General features: G+C 42.1%; 3 protein-coding genes across 3 annotated transcripts in view; 2 read left to right on the forward strand and 1 right to left on the reverse strand.

The window, feature by feature from the left end:
- LOC119653027 (TELO2-interacting protein 1 homolog) overlaps positions 1-9,323 on the forward strand; it is a 31,699-nt gene extending 22,376 nt beyond the window's left edge. Inside the window, exons 6-10 of the mRNA XM_038057471.1 lie at positions 7,612-7,776; positions 7,837-7,979; positions 8,064-8,785; positions 8,850-8,921; positions 8,978-9,323. Of these exons, the coding sequence (XP_037913399.1) occupies positions 7,612-7,776; positions 7,837-7,979; positions 8,064-8,785; positions 8,850-8,921; positions 8,978-9,263 (1,388 nt within the window). The 3' untranslated portion in view covers positions 9,264-9,323. The remainder of the gene's footprint in view (positions 1-7,611; positions 7,777-7,836; positions 7,980-8,063; positions 8,786-8,849; positions 8,922-8,977) is intronic.
- A 4,660-nt stretch (positions 9,324-13,983) lies between these two features.
- Positions 13,984-14,791, reverse strand: LOC119652608 (cytochrome c oxidase subunit 7A, mitochondrial). The gene is made up of 2 exons (XM_038056841.1): positions 14,637-14,791; positions 13,984-14,528 (listed from the first exon to the last, which is right to left on the reverse strand). The coding sequence occupies exons 1-2, from the start codon at positions 14,649-14,651 to the stop codon at positions 14,274-14,276; spliced, it is 270 nt and encodes an 89-aa protein (XP_037912769.1). The 5' UTR covers positions 14,652-14,791; the 3' UTR covers positions 13,984-14,273.
- Positions 14,792-14,841: 50 nt separating this feature from the next.
- LOC119652607 (ADP-ribosylation factor-like protein 2) lies at positions 14,842-15,839 on the forward strand. Its single transcript, XM_038056840.1, has 4 exons — positions 14,842-15,048; positions 15,118-15,273; positions 15,377-15,575; positions 15,636-15,839. Exons 1-4 carry the CDS (start codon positions 14,984-14,986, stop codon positions 15,768-15,770), a joined length of 555 nt encoding a protein of 184 aa, XP_037912768.1. The 5' UTR covers positions 14,842-14,983; the 3' UTR covers positions 15,771-15,839.
- The last annotated feature ends 7,140 nt before the right edge of the window (positions 15,840-22,979 follow it).

Below are 22,979 nucleotides of genomic sequence, written 5' to 3' on the forward strand. Positions count from 1 at the left end.
ATCCAAGCCATCCGCAAAGGTCATCACGAGCCACATGCCGGACATAGCATTGGTGACCTCCACATCGAAGCTATGACCGAGACAGACTTCTACAAGTACCTAGGAATTCTGCAAGGAACCCATGCTCGAGTTGGTGATCTGAAAGAAGCTCTGCTGTCCGAATTCCTGCGACGTGTAAAGCTGGTGCTGAAATCGCATCTCTCGGGGAAGAATAAAATAAGCGCGTTGAATGTATTCGCCATCCCTTCACTGGCTTATGCATTCGGAATATTGCCGTGGACGAAGACCGATCTGGAAAACGTCCAGCGGCGGATACGGACAACTATGTCCAAATTCCGAATGCATCACCTAAAGTCTGCCGTGGAGCGGATGAACCTGCCTCGTGACATCGCCAAGTCGACTCGCTTCGCGCTTATTTTTACAGCAAAGAGCAGGCGAGTCCCTTGCATGCGGCTGTCTGTAAGGCAGACTGTGGACTGACTCCACTTAACTTGAAGGATCGATCTTTCAATCCTCTGTGGGGTGAAGTCGGACCAAGAGCGGATCGATGAACGGAAGTCGAAGGCAATGCACGGTAAACATGTGAATTGTCTTTGGAAGCCATTTGTCGATTTGCATCTGTCGAACAGATGGCTGTGTGCTGGGGAGCTCTTTGCTGAGACGGAGGGGTTTATGTGTGCCATTCAGGATGGCGTGGTTGCCACCCGAGCTTATAAAAAGCTCATCATGAAAGAACGGGTGGAGAACGACCAGTGCAGAATGTGTGGTTCGGCGTTGGAGACGTTGGACCATCTCATTACTGGCTGTACTGTTATGGCACCGGTGCAATACATCACCAGGCATAATGCTGTATGTAAGGTTATCCATCAAAACCTTGCATATAAGCATGGGCTGATCATGGGAACATGTCCGGTTTACCGATATGAGCCGCAAGCAGTACTTGATAGTTCTGCTTACAGCATGTATTGGGACCGGCAAGTTCTGACTGATCGCCATACCGCACACAACAAGCCTGACGTCCTGCTAGTTGACAAGACGGGTCGCTCCGCGTATATTATTGATGTTGCTATCCCCCATAATAGCAACATTGAACGGAAATACGTGGAGAAGAAGGTGAACTATGAGCCATTGGCTCGTGAAATCAAAAAAATTTGGCGTCTCGAGCGGGTGGTCGTAGTTCCCATAATATTGTCAGCTACAGGTATTGTACCTAAATCCCTGACGGCTTCCCTTGATGTCCTGGGACTTTCGCACAGTCTGGTTCAAACCATGCAGAAGTACACCATTCTGCATACGTGCTCGATGTTGCGGGGAGTACTCGACGGATTCTCCCACTGACCTACCACCGGCCACCACCACCAGTGCCCCTTTAGTTTTTAAGTAGGTAGGATCGTCCGAGCCTAAATGCTTGGCACTTAGTGCTAGTATTAGGTAAAATCCGGCATCTGCCGAGATTGTGATAACTCGGAAAATAATAATAATAATCGTCGGCGCGACAACCTATATTGGATTAGGGCGTTGAAGTGTGTTAAAGCATTTCATTCAGGACCATAACAGTGCACTACAATGCAATATATGAGGCAATCCGGTCAGCATTGCGCTCGCCCAAAATTATTACCCTGATTTGATTCAGATACACATTCACAGCAGCGATAATATATCACACCTATGAGTCTTCGAGGAGAACAAATTGCAAACGCTTTCCAGTGGCCCAAAAAACGTACCACAAGCTGAAACGCTTCCAAATGAATACCCCAGTTAAGCGAATGATTAGTGTAAGACATTAAAGCTTTCTTACTAAAACGCTGGGTCCTGGCCTATACTCCAGAACAAATACCTGCCATAGTGTAAACGTCACCACAGCCTTGACTTCGACAGAAGTTTATGTATGTATGACGCCAATAGCTTTTTCCAGCAAGGGGAAAAAATTCCACCGAATACCGTCGGAAATCAGATTTCACTCTTTGTCTCGGCACAATGGGTATCGAGGTGTGCTGATTTGTTGATAAAACTTCCGCGCCTGATGCGGTTGCTTCCTGTACTCCTCGAGTTCACACGCTTGTTGGTTCTCCCAGGCTTCCTCTTCCTATGAAGTCGTTTTTTCACGCGACGGAGTTCATGTTAGGCCTCTGCATATGCCCGTGTTCTTTGAGACTGCAGCATTGCCCGATGGGCAGCATCTTCGACCCCATTGCTGCCTTGCATTGATCGTCTGATAATCTTCTTCAGGTGGCTGTGGAGACCTGTTAGCCTCTGTTATTTGCGGTTATTGCGGCATCCATATCCCGCTTATAGATGTTACGGAGGACATTGTTGTGGATATCTTCAGGATTCTCTCTCATCTGATTATCAGATGAGACGCTAGGCCGTGTTGTAATTCGAGCACGAAGGGCTTCTCGAACGGGAAAGTGATCCGAGTCAATATTGTCCCCCCTATATGTTCTGACATTCATCAAGACTGAGAGGTGGCAGCGTTCAATTAACACATGGTCAATTTGGTTGAAAGTGGTATCGTCTGGAGAGGGAGGCCCATGTATGTTTGTGGACCGCTTTCCACGAAAACCAGGTACTTCCAACATCCATTTCGTGCGATAATGCTAACTGAATAATCTACAGTTCGTTGTCATTGGTGTTTTTATGTAAGCTATGGGAGTCCACGTATCGCCTGAATACGGGCTCCGTGCCTACTTGATTGTTGAAATCTCCAAATATGATTTTGATATCATACTTGACGCAGGCTTCGAGGGTCCACTATACTGCCTCATAGAAGGTATCCTTCTCTGACTCTGCAGTCTCCTTTGTAGGGACGTGAACATTAGTGAGACTTATATTCCGAAATTTGCCTCGCAAACGCAAAATACGTAGCCTTTTGTTTATGATTTCAAAGCTGATAACAGCAGGTTTCATTTTTTTGCTGACTAGGAAATCTACTCCGAGCAAAGAAACGGGTCCCTGTTTAGCGCATCTCTTGCAACGCTTTTACATCAGCCTTATATTGGGACAGGATATCGGCTAGTTGCTGGGCAGCATTCGGTTTGTATAAGGAGCGCACATTCCATGAGAAAGTGCACAAATCGTTAGTCTGTTTTCGTTGCTGAGTTCATCGTTCTAAAATCCTTTTGTGGCTTCGTAACATGGGTTTTCCGTGTAGGGTTGTCAGCCCTACCTAACCCCCAACCTGCAGAACCAGTTGGTGCAATTTTTCCCGTTTTCAGGCACGAGAGACTCGCCACCATCCTCCCCCGCCTGCTGTTTTTCATTAAGAAAGGACTCCCAGCGATCACCACGTGAAGGTGGAGATAGGGTTGGGTAGTAGAGCTGTTGGTATTAATTCAGCAGGCGTTTCACGGCTCTAGGTGAAACAACGTACCGTGATTGGTTCCGTCGCTTCAAAGACGGTGTTGTTGACTATCCGCGTGAAGGAAAGCCAAAAACCTTCGAAGACGTGAAATTGGATGAACTGTTCCATGAGGATCCGTGCCAAATACATGTGAATGGAGGATGCAACATTTTTTTTCATTAAATGTAGCCATGTGAATTATCAAATGAAAGAGTTCAATCACTACTTTTCGAAACTGATTCCATATTTGATATCGGGTGAAACATAGGGGAGTGAGGGCTCAGAATATGAGCCCCAAAAAGGGTAACAGGTCTCGTTTTCAGATCCTATCCAACCGAAAAATATGAAAAAAATCACAGTGGTGCATCTCTGCGAAATGTAGGCTTCAAAATACATCCGGTTCCGATATCTGCACAAATAAAGTTAATAACAGAATATATCCAGATTTTAGAAATTTACCCTTATGTCCATCCCAGAAGTACAAAATTTGGCATGGGTGTAAGGGATAACATAGTGCACAATGGTCAAGTTTAAAGAAAATCTAACTTTTATTAACAAAGTTATAGGGGGTGAAACTTGGCCATTTTTTGTGAATTTCGCGTGTAGTGTATGACACTATCATCGCATATCAATTCATAAATACCACAAGGAAGTAAGTTCATATGAATGGGGTCGCAAAGAATTATTTTGTTTGAGTTTTTTAGTCATTTGTATATGAATATCAATAACTGCACGAAACCATCACTGGGGAACGCTATCGATATTAATTGATGCGGCTGAGGCAAGCACTGCATGAAAAACGGCCACAGTACGAGCCAAGGTACGAAAAAGTAATTCTACAACATGACAACGGCTCGGCCTCATGTTGCCAAACCCGTTGATGTGTGTTAGAGCACTTCATTCAAGACCGAAACGGTACACTACAGTATTCTGTAGGAGACAATGTGGTCAGCATTGCGCTCGCCCGAGATTATTACCGTGATTTGACTCAGGTACTCATTCACAACTGAGTTGATTGGTATCCGACTTCAAATCACGATACAAATCCCACTGCCATCAGTGAGATTTGAACCGCGACCTTCCGTACGATAGCCTATCCGGACACTAAAAACCTACATAGAGACGCTCAAATGGATTGACCTACCCCATCCGCTATATTCGCAAGATGTTGTGCAGTCCGTTTATTATTTATTCCGTTCGATAGAATATGGTCTGGCTGTTCACCAGTTCCACACGATATAAAGACATCGAAAAATGGCTTAATTCGTGTATAGCCTCAAGAGACGAACATTTTTATCGTACCGGTATTTGAGCTCTGCCAGACAGATGGGAAAAATATTAAACTAACGGTGGGCACTTCGAATGATTTATAGGTTTGGGAAGTCCGAAACAGTTTCACATTTTTCCAAACTGACTTCAGACTTTTCCAGTTCAGTTTCAGAATTTTCTATTTCAAAATCAGACTTTTTGTATTTTCAATTCAGATTTTTTTTGAATATTTTACTATAAAGTTTTATACAAATTTTTTACCACTAGATAAGGATGGCGCTGGGATTCTTTGAAAAAATCTGGACAGCCTATCATTATTTGCTTTAATGAACCGGTCTAAGAATATAAAGGTTCAATGGGGTCCTCTAGGACGGATAAGTGTCTCAGTAATAGCAACACCGCAATTAAAACTTCCTAATACTTGGAAAGTTCGGTTGTCAGTGGACACTAATAAGGTTCTACTGGAAATGAGAGCTCATGAAAAAATAGAAGATTGAGGAGGTTAGATTTTTTCCCAGGCCAATTACAATTGTCCATTAAAACAAATAATGATAGAGAATTGACGAGCGGCTCAGATTTTTTTCAAAGAACCCAATAATATCATAATAAAAATCGTTGCCACAACAATCCATATTGAATCAGGCCCTTGAAGTGTCTTAGAGCACTTCATTCAAGACCGTAACGGTACGCTATAGTACACTGTAGGAGGCAATGTAGTGATTATTGCGCTCGTTCGAGATTAACCAGCTGAGTCGACTGGTATCCGACATCCAGTCACGATAACAAATCCCTCTGCCACCAGTGAGATTTTAACCGCGACCTTCCGCTACGACAGCCCAGCGCTCTAATCACTTGAACCATCCGGACACTCCAACCCAAGTTCCATCCTTATCTAGTGATAGAAAGTTGGTATAGAACTTGATTAAAAAAAATCTGACGTGGCAATGGTAAAATCTGAATTTGAAGCGGAAAATTCGAAAATCAACTTGGAAAAATCTGAAGTTGCATTGGAAATTTCTGTAATTAGTTGGAAAATTCTGAATTAGACTTGCAAAATCTATATAAGCTGCATTTTTATAAAAAAAAACAGTGATTAGCTGCGGACTTAACACATCACGGGCTACGTACAAATGGAGTAGTTCTGTTCTCAAATATATAATACTTACGCAAGAAATACCTTTCATACCTGAAGCGTTTAGTTTCCGGTTTTCGTTTTGTTATTTTTAACATATTTAAAGAGAAATGATTTTTTTTTTTTTTTTTTTTTGTCAAAAAAGCATTAGTTTCATTTCCACGAAAAAGTTACTGGTTTTGTTTTATTTGGTGTTAAAATTATTCATTTTTGTTTTAAGCCATTACGAGTTTACGTTTGATGAGCCATAGCTCAGTCCATATTGCGCCTACAAAAAAATAATTAAATTGTTATTAAATATGCTTTGTTTCTGTTTATTTTCCATTATCCATACATAAAACGATGACATGCTACTTGTACAAAAGATTTTTATGAAATATTTTTTGCTTGGCATTGAACATTCAATCGATTTCTGCGGTTAGTACGAATATAAAATATTCCACCTCCGAGAAAGTTAAACTGATAAGATTACTCTGTCCGTTGTGACCTCCTGAATTATGCCACAATTTCCATAAAATCGCAAAAGCAAAATAGTTGTTTCGCTGAATGCAGCCCACCACGTCATAGCAGGTATAAAATTACCCACTAAGTTGGACATAAAGAGCAATAACCTCGTGCTAAAGATGGTAATTCGAAATAACCCAGCATGTCACAACACCCACGGCCGGACAGTGTTACTTTAGACCGTTCATCTCTGAAAATAACCAGGAAAGCAGCCTGCCTTTGTGAAAGAGCATACCATAAAAATTTTCAGGCACATCCACATGTTGCCAAACCTTAACAAACGGTCGCAAACGTGTGGATAGGCTGCTTGGCTTTGTATGTCTATGTTCGCTAGCGCTTGCTACCAATCCGATCGAGTGTCGGTGTTTTGGCACAAATCAAAAGAGATTTTGCGCAAGCGCTTGCGGCCCATCCATATGTTTGGGAGCGTTCTGTCTCGTTTATTTACCGGCGACGATTACACGTGTGTATTTTTTAGGGAAATGTGTGGCTGGTTTAGTAAGGATGCACTAAACTTCTTGGAATATATGTGTGCGAAATGAAGGAGCGGTGTGAAATGAAGTTTGTGAATACTCCTTTCCGAATTGGAAGGAACTTTGTCGACGTGCAATGTTCGTTCTACATTGCAGTTGCTAGCGAGTCGCAGCTCACCTCGGCATCTGTAACTTGCCTAAAATATGGAAATGAAATTTGCTCCGGTGTGATTCAATACCTAACCAATCCGATGCATCTTTGTTTACGACTGTAATTGAATACATAACATTCAAATTGAAATAGAACTTTGGATTTGGTTGGCTTTTAATTAGAATCCGCTCAAGAAAAAATTTGTCAATGCTTTTACCGCACTCGGTTATGTTTATTTTCTTTGCCTTCCTTTTGTGATCTGGGCTACATGGGAATAAATGTTTTGTTGTTTTCATTGTAAACCGTCTGATACGTGTTTTGATATGCGACTTCCTCTCCCCTAGAATAATTTTTCGCAATGTTTGAGCACTGTGTTGTTAGTCCCATTACACGATATAAATGGACATAACACAAAACACAACAGCAGAGTTGAAAATATTTTCACTTTATTTGAGCCTGAGTACGATCGCATAAAAGTACCAACTAATACCTTTTAGTCACATTTGTTGATACCACAACTTTTCCGCTTCCGGCAATACTGCTCCCACCCCAAATTTCATGTCAATCGGTCTTGATTGAAAAAATTCGTCTGCATGACTTGACTGGTACTGGTACTCAATCTGACCTTTCATTGAAAGAATGAATCTAATTTTTACATAAATGGTTAATCCTTTGAATAATCCTTATTTCAGAAATAGGTCACGTGGCATTTTTTCATTTGCTTAATCTGATTTTCTTTCAGATGGAGATGTAGATGACGATGATTTTGTAAATATCGTTAATGCACAGTTCAATGTTCTTCATACCTGCCTTTTGTTGGACGCTATTGGTCATCTGACATCATTAGTAAAATACGGGCTGTACGATAATTTGCCTAGGAGCGTCCATAGAATCCTAGAGAAAGCAAGTAATAGAAATAAGAGTACTGATGAGATGTAGATCTTTCATGATATTTACTTCTCAACAGGTAGCAGTAACTTCATGGTACATGAAGCGGCCATGTATGCACTCAAATGCATAGCGAAAGGATTAAATTTGGAATCGATACCTGCTGTAATTCGAGAATTCCGAAATTTTATTACATATTTTACCAATCTTGCTCTTAAAAAGGTAAAGTTATCTCATAATGATTTGCCAAACCATTGATGCGAGAACATATTCAGAAAATTGATTCAACTGCTTGATGGTTTTCAGAAAGACGATAACAAAACAGCGTTCGACATACTCAGTACAGTTCTGCGCTACGGCACGTTTGAATCCATTTCATATTTAGAAAATGTGATAATTACAATAATCGAGGAGGCCTCCCGGAAACATCTAGCAACAAAGTATGAATCATTTTTAAAGGTCTTTCACATGTTTCTGGTGAACCTAGGAAAGTGGATCAAAAAACTCAAGAAAAATGAATCAATGAAATTCGTCTCAGAAAATGAAGAAAATTGGCAACAAATGGAAGAACAAATAGACTTATACGATCAGTGGGTGGAAATCCTGAACAAACAATTTGATGAATACGATGACCCTGCCGGATCCGAAGAATATGATTCCGACACACCCCTCAATAAAATCCGAAGAGAAGGGGAAGCTCCGTACGATATCGAGGAACAAGAACAGCTAGTATCTAAGAAAACACTGCCAAAGCATATAGAAATTGTGACAAAAATACTCAAACAAGTTTTGAAATCTATTTCATCCAAAAACCACATGCAGAAGATCATTTCACTTGATTGTCTCGTTGCTGGTTTGCCACTTTTGAAAGATTACGAGGACGAACTGTTGCCAATTTGCCATTTAATTTGGCAACCTTTCGTCCAGAAGTTTAAAGAGAAAAATGCAAATGTATTAAGTCGGTGTTTGACGCTACTACAAGTTCTTGCAATTCACGCCAAGGATTTTCTATTATCACGAACGACTAAGTAAACACATATTTCTATTATGTAAATCTTTCTTTCTAAACAAAATAAATTTCTCCTATTCTAGGGATGTTCTTCCAGTTCTTACCGATTTTCTCCGCGAGTCCTCCAAGAACACCTTATCAAAAGCATTCATTTCGTAAGTTGCTACGTTCAATTTTTGGGAGGCATTCAGTAAACTTGTTTCAATTACAGGCGGACTCAAGAATTCAAATTACAAGTGAAGTTACTGAGAGAATATCCAATCGTAATTGTAAATATGAACATCAACGAAAAAGAGGTTGATAGAATCTCTGAAGCAGTGTTGTTGTACATGAACAAGAACCAACCGAAGCAACTGCAAAAGGCCGCAATCGATTACTTCCAAGAAGTGTCTTCTTACAATTGCCCAGCAGTTTATATTAAAATGCTAGCCCATGAATCAGATGCTGATAAGAAAGTGAATGTCCGTAAAGTCCTTGATTTCATCATGCGCAAATAAATGTTATCCGCCGTGTATAAAGATTATTTTAATAAATAATGTAAGTAAAAAATTTCAAAAGACTGTTTTATTATCCTCAGATCCGGGACTTCTTTATGAGAAAATCATATTCTCATGAAATCCCGGAATTGCAAAGCTTGTTTGCAATGTATTGACCTAGTTCGAGAATTTATCTTCTTTACAATCCAATTATTGAAGAAGATTTAAACTACTTTTCAGAGCTTGCACAAATCTTTGAAGCAGCGGATGGTGACGTCTGCCAAAGATAAGGACATCATTTGCATTGAATTCGCCATTTACTTTGAGAAAGGTTAAAAGTAATTTTGTTTTGTCCCGTTAAGCGCTACGTTGACTTTTTGCAGACAGTTCCTTTCGGTATTCATTGCAAAACTTCACCCACCCCGCCATAGAAGCCTTCTTCATTTTTACTCCGTCGTCATCGACCTTTCAAGCACAGAGCCTCCCACAAGCTGAGTTCAATTTCGATTGACCGCCAGCGGCACCTAATCCGAAAGAACAAATCACAATAAGCAATCGATTTAGAAATAGAGGTACTATCATCTGTCAGCTGTCTTCTTTGCTTTGCCTTCATCTCTAAACTACCCCCAGCACTCAGACCGTAGTGGCCCATTGTACTCGACCCCTGTCAAACGGAATATCCCGAACTCGTTCATATAACGTGCTATTCTTTACAACTGCAACACATCATCAAGCTCTGATGCATCCATATGCGAGGTATTCACATAGAAAATACTCCGTGAACAAATGTCCAGCTAGTAAATTATGCCCAGTCAGAATGGTCAAAATACTTCTGCAAGTCTTCCTGCTTTTCGATATAATAAACCGTGCGGTATGCCTGTTAGGTTCTGACAGAGGAAATTGAACTCTCTTTTGCTAAGGCATTTGAGATTTCATTTCCCTCTTTACAACCGTATTGAATCCAGAAATAAAGTTCAAACGGTTTCTACATTTCTCAACGATTTATGAGATGATCAAAAGACTACTCAAAGTCCTCACTGCAGCCTGGCTATCACTGCCGATTGTGATGCACCTACCCTTCAACCGCTCGTCAATCACCCAGATCGCGGTCCTTAGGACCGTATGTACTTTAGCCTGAAAAAAATTATCCCAAAGGAAAGACCCACTTCTCGTTTTTAACCGAGAGGTACACTCCGGGTCCAGAACCCTGTTCTGCTTTTAAGCCATCGGCGTAGCAGACCTCCATATATTCTTCCTCTGGGACTTCCCAGCTTTCTCTACGTTTCAGGATAACATCATATCTTCTACTAAGCAGACGTATGCCAACCTGGAAACCGTAAGAAGTGGATTCAGTTCTCTGTGAAAGTTCGTTTAGTTCATTCGATAGGTCAGTATGTATATACTCAGTGGTAAAAAGATGCGCTAAAGGAATTTTCACAAACTTTTTATAATCAAAACGCACAGAACTTTCCGGTAAACTTAATATAAAACCTCGCATCTCGCACCTGTTCGATAGCAAGCCTCCACCTGCCTTTAGTTGCAAGAGGTAAGTTGTATGAAAAGCGACACCGTGTAACATCGTTAAAATTTTTAAAACCATTACACTTTAATGGATGAATCGGGACTTAAGAATGCAATTTGGCTATCGAAAACGGACTATGAGTGTTTTCTGAAATGTGCGCAAGCTCCTCGATAACGGTAGCGATGGTCCTCAGAATGCCCCAACTTGAACGCGAATTGCAGCGGTATAAGCTATACATTCTGGACCTAAACGAAACAAAGTGATGGGACTCTGGAGAGTACTCCTGCTCTTATCATAACAATGGCAATGTGCATTTTTACTTTAGAACCAACTGACACTCCCGATATATTGGAAAAGGATGCTTTCTACGAGGTAATTGCTCGTGACATTGTGGCCGGATGGGTGATCTGAATGCCGAGGTGGGATCTGATAACACCTTGCTCGGACATGTGATGGGAAAACATAGTTTTGGGGGCCGCAGCGGTAATGGTGGGAGGTTCGTAAATTTCTGCAACTTCCACAGCTTCATCATTGGTGGCACATTGTTCGAGCATAGAGTCTGCCATAAGTTCAGTTAGGTTTCAACTGACCGATGCCGTACGAGCAATCAGATGGAACACATCGTGATCGGCACTAGATATAGGATTTACTTGTTGCATGTACGTCACAAAAGAGACGTTGACATCGGCCTGATGGTCGCTTACGTTCGGTTGCGTGTTGCGTCCGCCACTTCTCGCAGGGTTGCAGAGCTGTGACCCACTTAGTTCAACATCGACCACTTGTAAGACCCAATTGCTACTTAACTCAGAACTATCTTGCTGATCGAAAGGCGGATATACTGAGTAACCCGCCTGGGAGCATCGATGAACATTAGACCGCCATTAAAAGTGAACTTTTCTCGGGTGTTACATAAGTCCTCGGCCACGTCTCGTAAAGGCGTCATAAGATCTAGCTGACTGCGGAATCGTGGAAGCGGATCGATAAACGGAAGAGGTTGAAAGTTCTACTGATCGCTGCGGGCGATGGTGAGCGTTAAGGTCTCGAACTCCGATACTGAGCCCAATCCTGAAAAGTGCAGCATAGTGTATGTCGTGACAAGAGAGGATTTGCTACTGAGCTAGTCAGGGAAGCAGAAGATGCCGCAGATCACAATGATTTCAGAAATGAATACCGCATCACGAAAGGGCTTGCACGCGGTTGCAAATCTTTCGATGTTCCTGAGAAGAACGTCAACGGTCGACTTCACATCCAAACGGGTTAAAGTAGCTGGGTTTGACAGTCTCCCCAGAGAGTTATTCATCGCTGAATCTACAGTTTCTGCAGATCTGCTGCTTCCACTCCTACAGAAATCTTGGGAATTCGAGACGGGAGTGGAGGAAAGGGATGGTCATAAAGATCCCAAAGAAGGGGACGAGTTTTGCGTGTGACAATTAGAAGGGTATCTGCGTACTCCCCGCCGTTGGAAAGATAATAGCTAAAATAATTCTCGAACGCATCAAAGAACATCTCGAAAACTTGATCGACAGAGAGCAGACTGATTTCCGCTCGGGATCCTCCTGCATTGATTACATCAACGCCCTATGGATCATTTTGGAACAGTGCGCGGAGTTTAGAGCTTCGCTGCCCTTGCTCTTCATCGATTTCGAGGAAGCTTTGTTCTACGTAGGCGCGGCAGGGGAGCAGATAAACTAATAGCTATTACCAAAGCGACATATGATGGCGGAACGTGTCACATGTTGCACCGAGGCAGGGTTGCATCCTGCCACCGATATTAGTTCTTTTTGTTATCGGTGACGTCATGCTGCCTTCTTTGGAGGACTAGCAAGAGTTCAACGGAGAATGACATCTTTCCTCAAACAGCTCGATTACGCTGGTGATATCCACCCGGTCATGGACCTTGGCCAGGTGGCTCTCGATTTGGGAACAAAGGTAAGTAAGGTTGGACTGAAGATAAACACAAAAAAACAAGGTTCTCAGTCTGACGGGTCAACGCACTCTCCCTATCTGCATTAATAGGTAGAGCATCGAAACCGTCGATCAATTTGTATATCTATTTGACGTTTTCCGTCCGGCGCAGTAACAGCGCTAGATTCACTTTCGCCGCCCTGTCTAAAATCTGGAAATTTAGTTTTCTCAACACTAAGATCAAGTTTGATGCCGTTCTGTACTAGTATTCTTTCTGTGTTGCTATATGGAAGTAGCTCATGGAAAGTGAACTTCGCTGGTACACAAAAGGTCTCAGCTTTCGTCAACATATGTCTGCGTCGCGTCATCGAAGAAGAAGAAGAACTTGATCGGCCACTCATATGCACCGTGATCAGAAGACCGAACTGAAGGTGGATAGGTACGCCATGCAGTGAAATCCATTCTTCCAAGATGACCGACGAGTAAGCCGCCCCTAGGGCGCTTGGCGCAGAGAGAGCTGAAACGCATTTCAGGTAATTGCAGGCGATGGCGCTTAGGTGTGGTTTACGTGCTACACCCCACCAAGGGGTGAAGGGCAACCATATATACCGGTTATGTGTGTTGTGGTTCCCTGCAAAAATAGCTTTCTTCTTTCAGTCCGGCTGGGTGTTGATTTGGCCAATTTAAAGTCCCTTCCTCAAATTGATTTGTTGACAGCATGTATTATTAAATAGGCTGTTCTGGCCCTAGACCTCGTCATAGTTCGAAGATGTGAATTTAGTGAATTGTGTATAGTAGTTTGCATCAAACTTGATGAATAGTTTATTTGAAACTTGTTTCATATAACAATGCTTAGTTATCGGCGCTACGTGACGGCAGTACCGTCTTCCATTTAACCTCTTCTGTTGGCCAAGTTCAAAATTTTCATCTGAACTTGAAAGGATTTGCTACGAACTAATGTACACATGAATACTTATTTTACCACTCTTGATCACCGTTCTATACCCTTCGGAATTTCCTTATCCTTGGGTAGCTATACTAATTCGGGTTGGCAATATGACACAAGCATCTTAGAAGATCTAGGACGCTTTCCCAACAAGCGCTAGACTTGCATTTACCTGCCGCCTGAAATAAGCAGTTTCTTAAGACTTAACTTTTCACAAGTTCCATTGACAGACCCCGTCGGTCACATACTGTACCTTGCAGTCAACCCCTATTCCAACTAAAATAATACCCGAATGAACAGTCGTGTGGTTTTCATATTCCGTATATGCGAAAAGTCGATTTAAAAAAATAAATGAAATAAAACGCCTATTTTGGTTTTAAATATATTTCTCTGCTGATAAATGCGTCATCCTTAAGAATGTATCTTTGTTCTTAACTAGTTCGACTTGTCCTGCAGGACAAATGCAATGCATAGAATCGGAATTATCTGTTTCACTTGACATTAACCGCAGGATGGGACTTTGGAGGTGATGGCAGGGTGTTCACGAGAACGTGATTCTGGTTAGTCAACGAATGGCAGCAGGGAAACACATACTATTATTTATCAATCTTACGAAGAAAATTCTACGCGATAGCAACATCTAATCAACCGAAATAGTCTATTCTGGCTTGGCTGGGTAGCTCAGGTCGTAGATAAGCTTCAAGATGCCCCCGAGTCCGACCAAACTCAGTCCCATGGTGAACCTGTACATGACACTATCGAAAGCGCCGCCCTTTAAGAAGATGGGTTTGCCATCCTTGACTTGGAATTTGTCCTGGACTTTCTTCAGCTCGAAGTATCCTTGCGGAATTTCGGCTTTGGAGGCGCGCACTGCGCTGGAGGAGATGTGACGAACTCCAAGACGGGCAATGTTCTGAAAAATTGGAGATAATTACGTAACCATATTTTAATGAAAATTCGGCATATTTGTATAATGCACTCTTAGTCTGAACAAATTCCAAGATGATTTGCTAGAAATTACCTGCGAAATGCTCATTGTGTTCGATTATCGGGAACTATAAGGAGGAAAACCGCACGAAAGGTTAGCACAAACTCGACAGTACGGCAAAGATGGAATGACACTTCACGTGTTCGAAGCAAATCTCGCAGATGTCGCTTCAACTACCAACTGCTGAGTTGAGCTGAATTAAGAATTCGTTCCGATTAGTCCGCGGGAATTGCGATTGCTTCGGCTGGCGGCCTTTGTTGTCAAATTAGGTTGATTATTCATCTCACGATTGTTTACAACGGAGTCTGGATCGTCGGCGTTCCCCATATGAATAAGTAAATCCGTGTTTACAATCTCTGCGAGAAAACTACACTACCAGAATGGGTTTCCTAACTGTGTTGAAGAAAATGAAACAAAAGGAGAAGGAAATGAGGATATTGATCCTGTAAGTTCACTCGGTTCTACATATAATGGTGATTTACAGTTGACGGGAGTTCCTTTTTATTGTCTGCAGAGGGTTGGACAACGCGGGCAAAACCACCATCCTTAAAAGGTTCAATGGGGAGCCTATCGACACCATCTCGCCGACCCTGGGATTCAACATCAAGACCCTGGAGCATCGTGGCTACACACTAAATATGTGGGACGTGGGCGGGCAGAAATCATTGCGGTAAGGCGGACAGCTAATAATTTAATGAACGCAGAGCTGTAGCGAGACTGCTCTTCTTTCCATTTTGCCAACAATCTCAATTGATATAATTTTACCCTTTTAGGTCCTATTGGCGAAATTACTTCGAGTGTACCGATGGCCTTATTTGGGTAGTAGACAGCGCCGACCGCATGCGGATGGAGGCCTGCCGAGAGGAGTTGGGGGTGCTTTTAGAAGAAGAACGCTTGGCTGGCGCCACTCTCTTAGTGCTTGCGAATAAACAGGACCTGCCTGGCGCTCTAACTTCACAAGAGATCAAAGATGTAATGCCTACGAGTCCATTTTGATGACATTTTTCATTTGCGAACCTCTTTGTTTTGCAGATTCTAGAACTGGACAAAATTACAACCCATCACTGGAGTGTAATTGGCGTTAGCGCTGTCACCGGAGATAAATTATTAAATGCGGTTGACTGGTTAATTTCAGATATTGCAAAACGAATCTTCACACTAGATTAGAAATACGTTTGCACGTAACATTTTTTTTTATTAATAAAAACACTGTGATCAAGAGTGATTAATGCACTATTGAATGTCTTTTATTTCGCAGTTCCTGATGGTCTGCTTTAGTCATAACAATAATCGATGGCGCGACAAATATTATTGCCTTCGCCCAGGGCTGTTATTGCCCCGATTTGACTCCAATACGCATTAACTGATAAGTTGACTGTTATCCGAGATGGAAAAAGGTGGTCTGAGGTGGAAAAATTGCGAGAGCGGTGTCTTCGATGGTATGGTCACGTAATTCGTGCTAACGAGAATTCACTTGCCGAGATTGGTAAACGACCAAAAGGCAGGCCGAAACAACGGTTGCTTGATACGCTGGATTTGAAAGCTTCGAGATTGTATCCAGATCTGGAATTTGATAGAGCCAAATGGCGAAATCGATCACGGCGAGCCGACCCCGTTTGCGAACAGGACAAAGGCTGAAGAAAAAAGAAGAAGGCTCTAACAGGGAATATACGCTCAAGTACGGGTTAACTACAGAGAAGGTCCAAAAACAACACAAAGAAAAGAGTGTCAAGCGAGCAAAGCGTAACCCATACGAAAGTTCCTTCATTGATAGAGAAACTCAGAAACGCGCATTCCCTGCTCTTCAAATTAACTCCAAGATAGGCTTATTAGGATAGTATACTTACAGAACGTTTACAATTAAGAATTAGGTACAGTGAAACCTCTATTCACCAGACATCCTCGGTGAACGTCAGTTTGTCTGTTATTCGGAGGAATCCGTTAAATGGAGGCGTCATATATATGATGTATTTAAAAGGGAGGGGCCTTTTGCGCGACGTGGTCACTGTGCCAAGAAGGACGGACTCAGTTCAGGTCTGTCCTTCTTGAAAGTATAAACCCAAAAAAGCAATATTATTATGTGTTAAAAAACATATTTCTGGGCCTTTGTAACAGATATTTTTTTGATAAAGAATGTTCCGGTAAATAGCAGTGTTTGCTAGGAGAGGTATAAATGGTATAAATGGAACAATATTTTGGCCTTTACCTTCATAACCCATTGATGAAGGTAACATGTAGCTACCGAAATGCACATATGGAATAATAAATAATTCACTGATTTAAAGAAATAATTTTGCGTTAAAAAAAAGTTATAAAGACAGTCAGTGCAAACAAGCCGTCTCCACTTAATATTACTGCATTACAAAAGTGATGTAATATATTATCAGGTTTCAAAACATCACCACTTTTCATAGTATGAGTCGCGGGGACAGTTGCCGATAACGACTCCGAGTATGGGACTTGCTCTAGGCTGGTTTTCGACTAGCTTCGGGCTGGATTTCGACGGGCTTGGCTGGGTTTAGGCTAGAAAATGATTTCGGCTGCTCGCGAGTTTGGAGGTGCCGATTCTTGGCTTCAGGTAATTAATTTGTATTGTTATGGTTTGGAATGAATGTCGGCAGCTGGGTGATGTGTAATAGCGTTGGCCTATGTTATATTTCCTAGCACACATGGCCGAGACGACTATCAAATACTGATTCGCATAGTCGGTTATCGGTTGCGAATTTAGTTCTCTTGGCTGGCTTTGATGTGAAAAGATAATTTCGATTTTGTGTGTGATGGGCAAACCTTTAATTATTTCAGGCAAAGATCACATCTAAGTAAAGTAATGCTCGTTCGCAAAAATCATGACTCCCTGTTCTTTGCATGTGAAAATATTACACTATCTAATATCTTATATCCTTATGAGACCCTTTTGTGTGAAACATGAGCACCTTGGAGTGTTCTGTTCCTGTTAGCTTCGCCCAGTATATTCTCCTTAACCGTTTTTCTTTCCGATTCCACAAAAGGGTTCTAGTCTATTTAGCGACATCCCTGCTTCTTTTTTGGCCTCTCTAACCTATTATGGCCTGGATCCCAGAATATCTACACTTTATTGTGCAAGCCAACTATATTCAATTCATCAAGGCATTCACATACAAGTTTAGAGTTGACCTGGTTGGATCTAAGTTCCCTTCGGTTAGAATCGCAATGAAAATTGAAAGAGGCATACCTATCTTTCGCCTTAAATATGGTGTACTTACTCATTGGTTCAAAATACGTTTTCTTTGGATCAATGATCTCCTGCGTCCGCGCCCTTTGTTGTCTTCGTCGACGTCAGTCCACCAGGTAATAAGCTGCAAGCTTAGGCTGTAGGCTATTGCACGCTCTCCCAATTTATTATGTTGCTTCAAATATGTTGCCGAAATGAAATTTTATTGCCATGCTATTCCTTGGTATCAACACCTCGGGATATCACCTAGAAAGATGTTCGACTTTCCTTTTACTTCTTTTAGGCTTCTTACTTCTTTGGGCATGTTCTCATTGTTCTAATAGTCTTTGAAGTTTGTGTAATTATCGTTGCATAGGTTAACCAATTGGGCTAACTGTTGCAGTATATATCCAGCGAAGTATTTTCAGGGTGTATTGTCATTTCTTTCTTTCTTGTAAATCAGCAAAGTCTGCAGCTTTCCGACATATGTTCCCAACACACTCCTTTCAGAGCAGTTGTGTCTAGTGTAAGGTTCCAGTATTCGACCTCTGTCTCTAATTTAATTTCCATTCCATTTAGTGCGTTGGTCATTGATGAATTGATGCGCAGCCTGGCTCTCGTGCACTAGGTACAATGTAGTGATTCTCAATTCAATGTAGATTCTACCACATAGGGTATCCTCATAATTGCAGTACGTCAACTACTATTCAATGTTAGCGGTGATAGTACTCCATATTGTGGGTAGTGTCCATGACTGTAGAATTTGTACTTGCTGGTACTTTTACTTACCTGCTCTTGAACATCCTGACCATTCAGAAGGCCAGGGTGTCCCTTACTCCCTTGCGGATTAGGGCATTTTGCGTCTCTACAAACTATGCAAATCGGTCGGAAAGATTTAGGGTGGAGAGGATGCTTTTTGCTGCTGTCGAAATTTCTGTCGCCTCTACGTCCTTGGTATATATCCCAAGAATATGCTGCCCTTATCGCCCTTACAGAAGATCCTAAGATGATTTCTAGGCCCTTCGGAAGTACTGATGGGAAAATGCTATCCATTCCGTATGATTTAAGTAGTTTAAAAGTTCCTTCTGCCAATCTTACTATAGCTTCTAGGCATATCTCTTTTGCTAGTTTCGAATTTTTCCTTTTTCCCGTTCTTCCTACTGATGGGATGTCAGGCATAATGTTTATGTCTTCCGCCGGCCATCTACTCCGATAGTGAGAAGTTTGCCTTTGCCCTCCACATTGCTTCCGAAAACTCTCCATTATTGCATATGATAATCTTTGTTCTGAACAATTAAGAGGTCCAAAAGTTTCTCTGTCACCATATGTGTTCTTGGTATATATTTTGTATATACCGGGTTATTCATGAAGCTAGAACACACACAAGAAAGTACTACAGTTTCAATACCATGAAGATTTTTGGACGGATTCTTGACAACCGTATTCGTGAAACCTTTCACATAACCGTGAATCAAGTCGAGTTTGTCAAGAACTGCAGAACTACTGAAACAATGCATGCTGCCCGGTTACTCATGGAACTGTGAGACGCATCGCCCTCTTTAAATTGCATTTCTGGGTCTGGTGAAAGCGTTAGACCGTGTGCCATATGAAAAGCTGTTTCGTGTCTCTGTCGGTGTTCATCAAGGAAGCGTCCTCTCACCACTTCTCTTTCTTCTTTTTATGGACACTGTGACATGGGGCATCCAACGTCCAGTGTCCTCTATATACAGACGATGTTTTCCTAGCGTCTAATAGAAGAAATAATCTAGAGCAATTTGTCCACAAATTGAATGATCGCCTCATAAAACACATATTGAATAAAGCTAAATTTTTGAAACAGGCACTATCACTGTCAATGGTAGTGACCTACCCAGAACAGAGCGATTTAAATATCTCGGGTGAATATTATCAGTCAATTGAGAACTGCGCTATGAAATTGCTTCACACATTAGCGCAACCTGGGTGTATTGGCGGTCCACGGTATCAACGAAATGTTCGAATCTGAAATGTATCGCAATGCCGTTTGTCCTGTCGCCCCTTACGGTTCCGAGTGTTGGCCGACTATCATCATCATCAACGGCGCAATAACCGGTATCCGGTCTAGGCCTGCCTTAATAAGGAACTCCACACATCCCGGTTTTGCGCCGAGGTCCACCAATGGACCAATGTCTGGTGTCCTGACGTTCGCCATCGCTCCATCTCAGGCAGGGTCTGCCTCGTCTTCTTTTTCTACCATAGATATTGTCCTTATAGACTTTCCGGGCTGGATCATCCTCATTCATACGAATTAAGTGACCCGCCCACTGTAACCTATTGAGCCGGATTTTATCCACAACCGGACGGTCATGGTATCGCTCATAAATTTCGTCATTATGTAAGCTACGGAATCGTCCATCCTCATGTAGGACACCAAAAATTCTTCGGAGGATTCTTCTCTCGAACGCGGCCAAGAGTTCGCAATTTTTCTTGCTAAGAACCCAAGTTTCCGAGGAATAAATGAGGACTGGCAAGATCATTGTCTTGTACAGTAAAAGCTTTGACCCTATGGTGAGACGTTTCGAGCGGAACAGTTGTTGTAAGCTGAAATAGACTCTGTTGGCTGACAACAACCGTGCGTGGATTTCATAGTCGTAGCTGTTATCGGTTGTAATTTTCGACCCTAAATAGGAGAAATTATCAACGGTCTCAAAGTTGTATTCTCCTATCTTTATTCTTCCCGTTTGACCCGTGCGGTTTGATGTTGGTGGTTGGTTGGTTTTTGGTGCTAACGTTGCCACCATATACTTTGTCTTCCCTTCATTGATGTGCAGCCCACGATCTCGTCTCAATGGCCGCCTGCTCGATCTGCATGAAGGCAGTTTGTACGTCTCGGGTCGTTCTTCCCATGATGTCGATATTGTCAGCATAGACCAGTAGCTGGGTGGACTTAAAGCACACGGGTCACTTTCTCGAGGGCCAAATTAAAGAGGACGCATGATAGGGCATCCCTTTGTCGTAGACCGTTGTCGATGTCGAATGGTCTTCAGAGTGATCCAGTTGCTTTTATCTGGCCTCGCACATTGGTCAGGGTCAGCCTAGTCAGTCTTATCAATTTCGTCGGGATACCGAATTTTCTCATAGCCGTGTACCCTGGCTATGCTATCCTGGCTTGCCGCAGAGAAAAAATCTGATCTGTTGCTGATTGACCTGGAGTGAAGCCAATGAAGTTCTGGGCGTATGGCCTAGCAAGATGACGGAGAATATCTTATAGATGGTACTCAGCAACGTTGGCCGACTATAAAAGACAATAAACGGCCTCTTGTGGTAATGGAGACGACGATGTCACGTTGGACTAATGGCGTAACACGCCTTTATCACATCCGAAATGAGGAAATCCGGTATTAATATGGGGATGCACCGATCGTGGAAAAAATTTGAGACAGGCGTCTTCGATGGAATGGTCATGTAATTCGCGCTCACAAGAATTCACTTGTCAAGATTGGTCTGAACATCGAAGTGAATGGTAAACGCTGATACGCTGAATGGGGCTTTGAAAGTCCCGCGACTTCATCCAGATCAGGCGTTTAATGGAACAAAATGGCACAACCGATCACAACGAACCAACCCCACTTGTGAACTGGCTAAAGGTTAAAAAAAAGAAGAAAGAAGAAAAATCAACGGTTCTGCTCCCCTCCAGCGTGGAAATTGTGGGACTATGGTTTTAGGCCATTCCTCCGTGTGCTCCGTCTGGAATAAAATCTCGTCGAAAGCGTATGCCACTGAACGCGAGCTCCGTGCTCTGTCATTCGCACATCTGCATGGCAACAAGGTCTTCGATAACTGCTCGAGCCGCACGAGCGAGGCAATATAACCAGTCGAATGCTCTTCACCGCATTAGCATAGCTTCAACTTCACTTCTGACCTATCCGCAATTTTCTCCTATTTCAACCCGAATTCAAGTTTCTTGGGAGCTTTTCCTTTTTTGGGGGGTGGTCTTCGCTGCGTCCCTCTTCCTTGCTTCCGCTGTTGAAGGTTGCCTATCTTGAGCGTTCTTAAGAGCCTTTTAGCCATTTAGTACTTGTGTTACTGCGGCCTGTCTCCTTCCTAACGCCTGATATACTGATTTTAGATGGCAGGGACCAGAAAAATACGGTCTTCGCAGTAGGCCAATGTTGAGCTTGACTTCTTAATTTCTCCCTTCTTGGACGTAGTCACCTAATTCTCGGTATTGCGGATATGTTACTCCGCCTGATGGGTCAGTTCGTGTGGGCTATGGGGTGTCGCTTGTTTGTTGTTTTTCTTTGTTTCTTCATTTGATTCCCACGAGTATTGGCAATATGGACTAAATATAAGCGCTAACAAAACCAAGGTTCTCAATTTGATGGGTCATCTCACACTTATTATCTGCATTAATGGGCAAAACATCCAAGCTGTCGATGCATTTGTACATCTTGGTAGCGTTGTTTGTGCGGTTCTGGCTCTAAAGACGATGTTACGCCGACGCTTTAACAAAGCCAATCAGCTATCGCTGCGTTGTTTAAAATCTGGAAATATAGTAACCTCAAGATTACGATGATGAGGTTCATATTCACTCACCGTACTTATTAAATTCTTCGGAATAAAGAATAAAACTTGAATAATTTTTGCTTATTTACCATGGACTAGTTACTGGTAGTTGAGATGATTAGCGGGCGGATATTTAGAGTGATATATTGTTCAATATGATGTCAGTATCACATTTCAATGTTATTTTCTAAAATGATCGTTTGTGCCTACAACTTTGTTAATAATAGTGGGATCTTTACGAAACTTTCCTGTATTGGAGATATACTCTTCCTTGCTCTAATGCATAATTTCATACGTAAGTATGCCACCAGAATTGTCAAGGAAACAAATAGTTTGCAAAATTATATCATGTATATAAATAAAAAAATCTTTTAATTATGATTGCGCTTCTTAATTGTAGAATTATAGACAAGGACTTGACTTCAATAAAAATTTGCAAGACCGCCTTGTATCATGCTGACTGGATAGCGTAACAATATAAAATAGTTTGAATTTGAAACTTCGGTTACTGAAAGATATCGTAAAACGAACTAAATGCCCATTGTCCACGCACCCAATTGGAAATGACAGCATTCGGCGGTTGAACGTATCGCATCGCGTCCGCTGCATATTACATTTCGTCAGCGCGTGCACGGTGTGTG

This window comes from Hermetia illucens, chromosome 3, assembly GCF_905115235.1.
Source record: "Hermetia illucens chromosome 3, iHerIll2.2.curated.20191125, whole genome shotgun sequence".
Classification (NCBI taxonomy): Eukaryota; Metazoa; Arthropoda; class Insecta; order Diptera; family Stratiomyidae; genus Hermetia; species Hermetia illucens.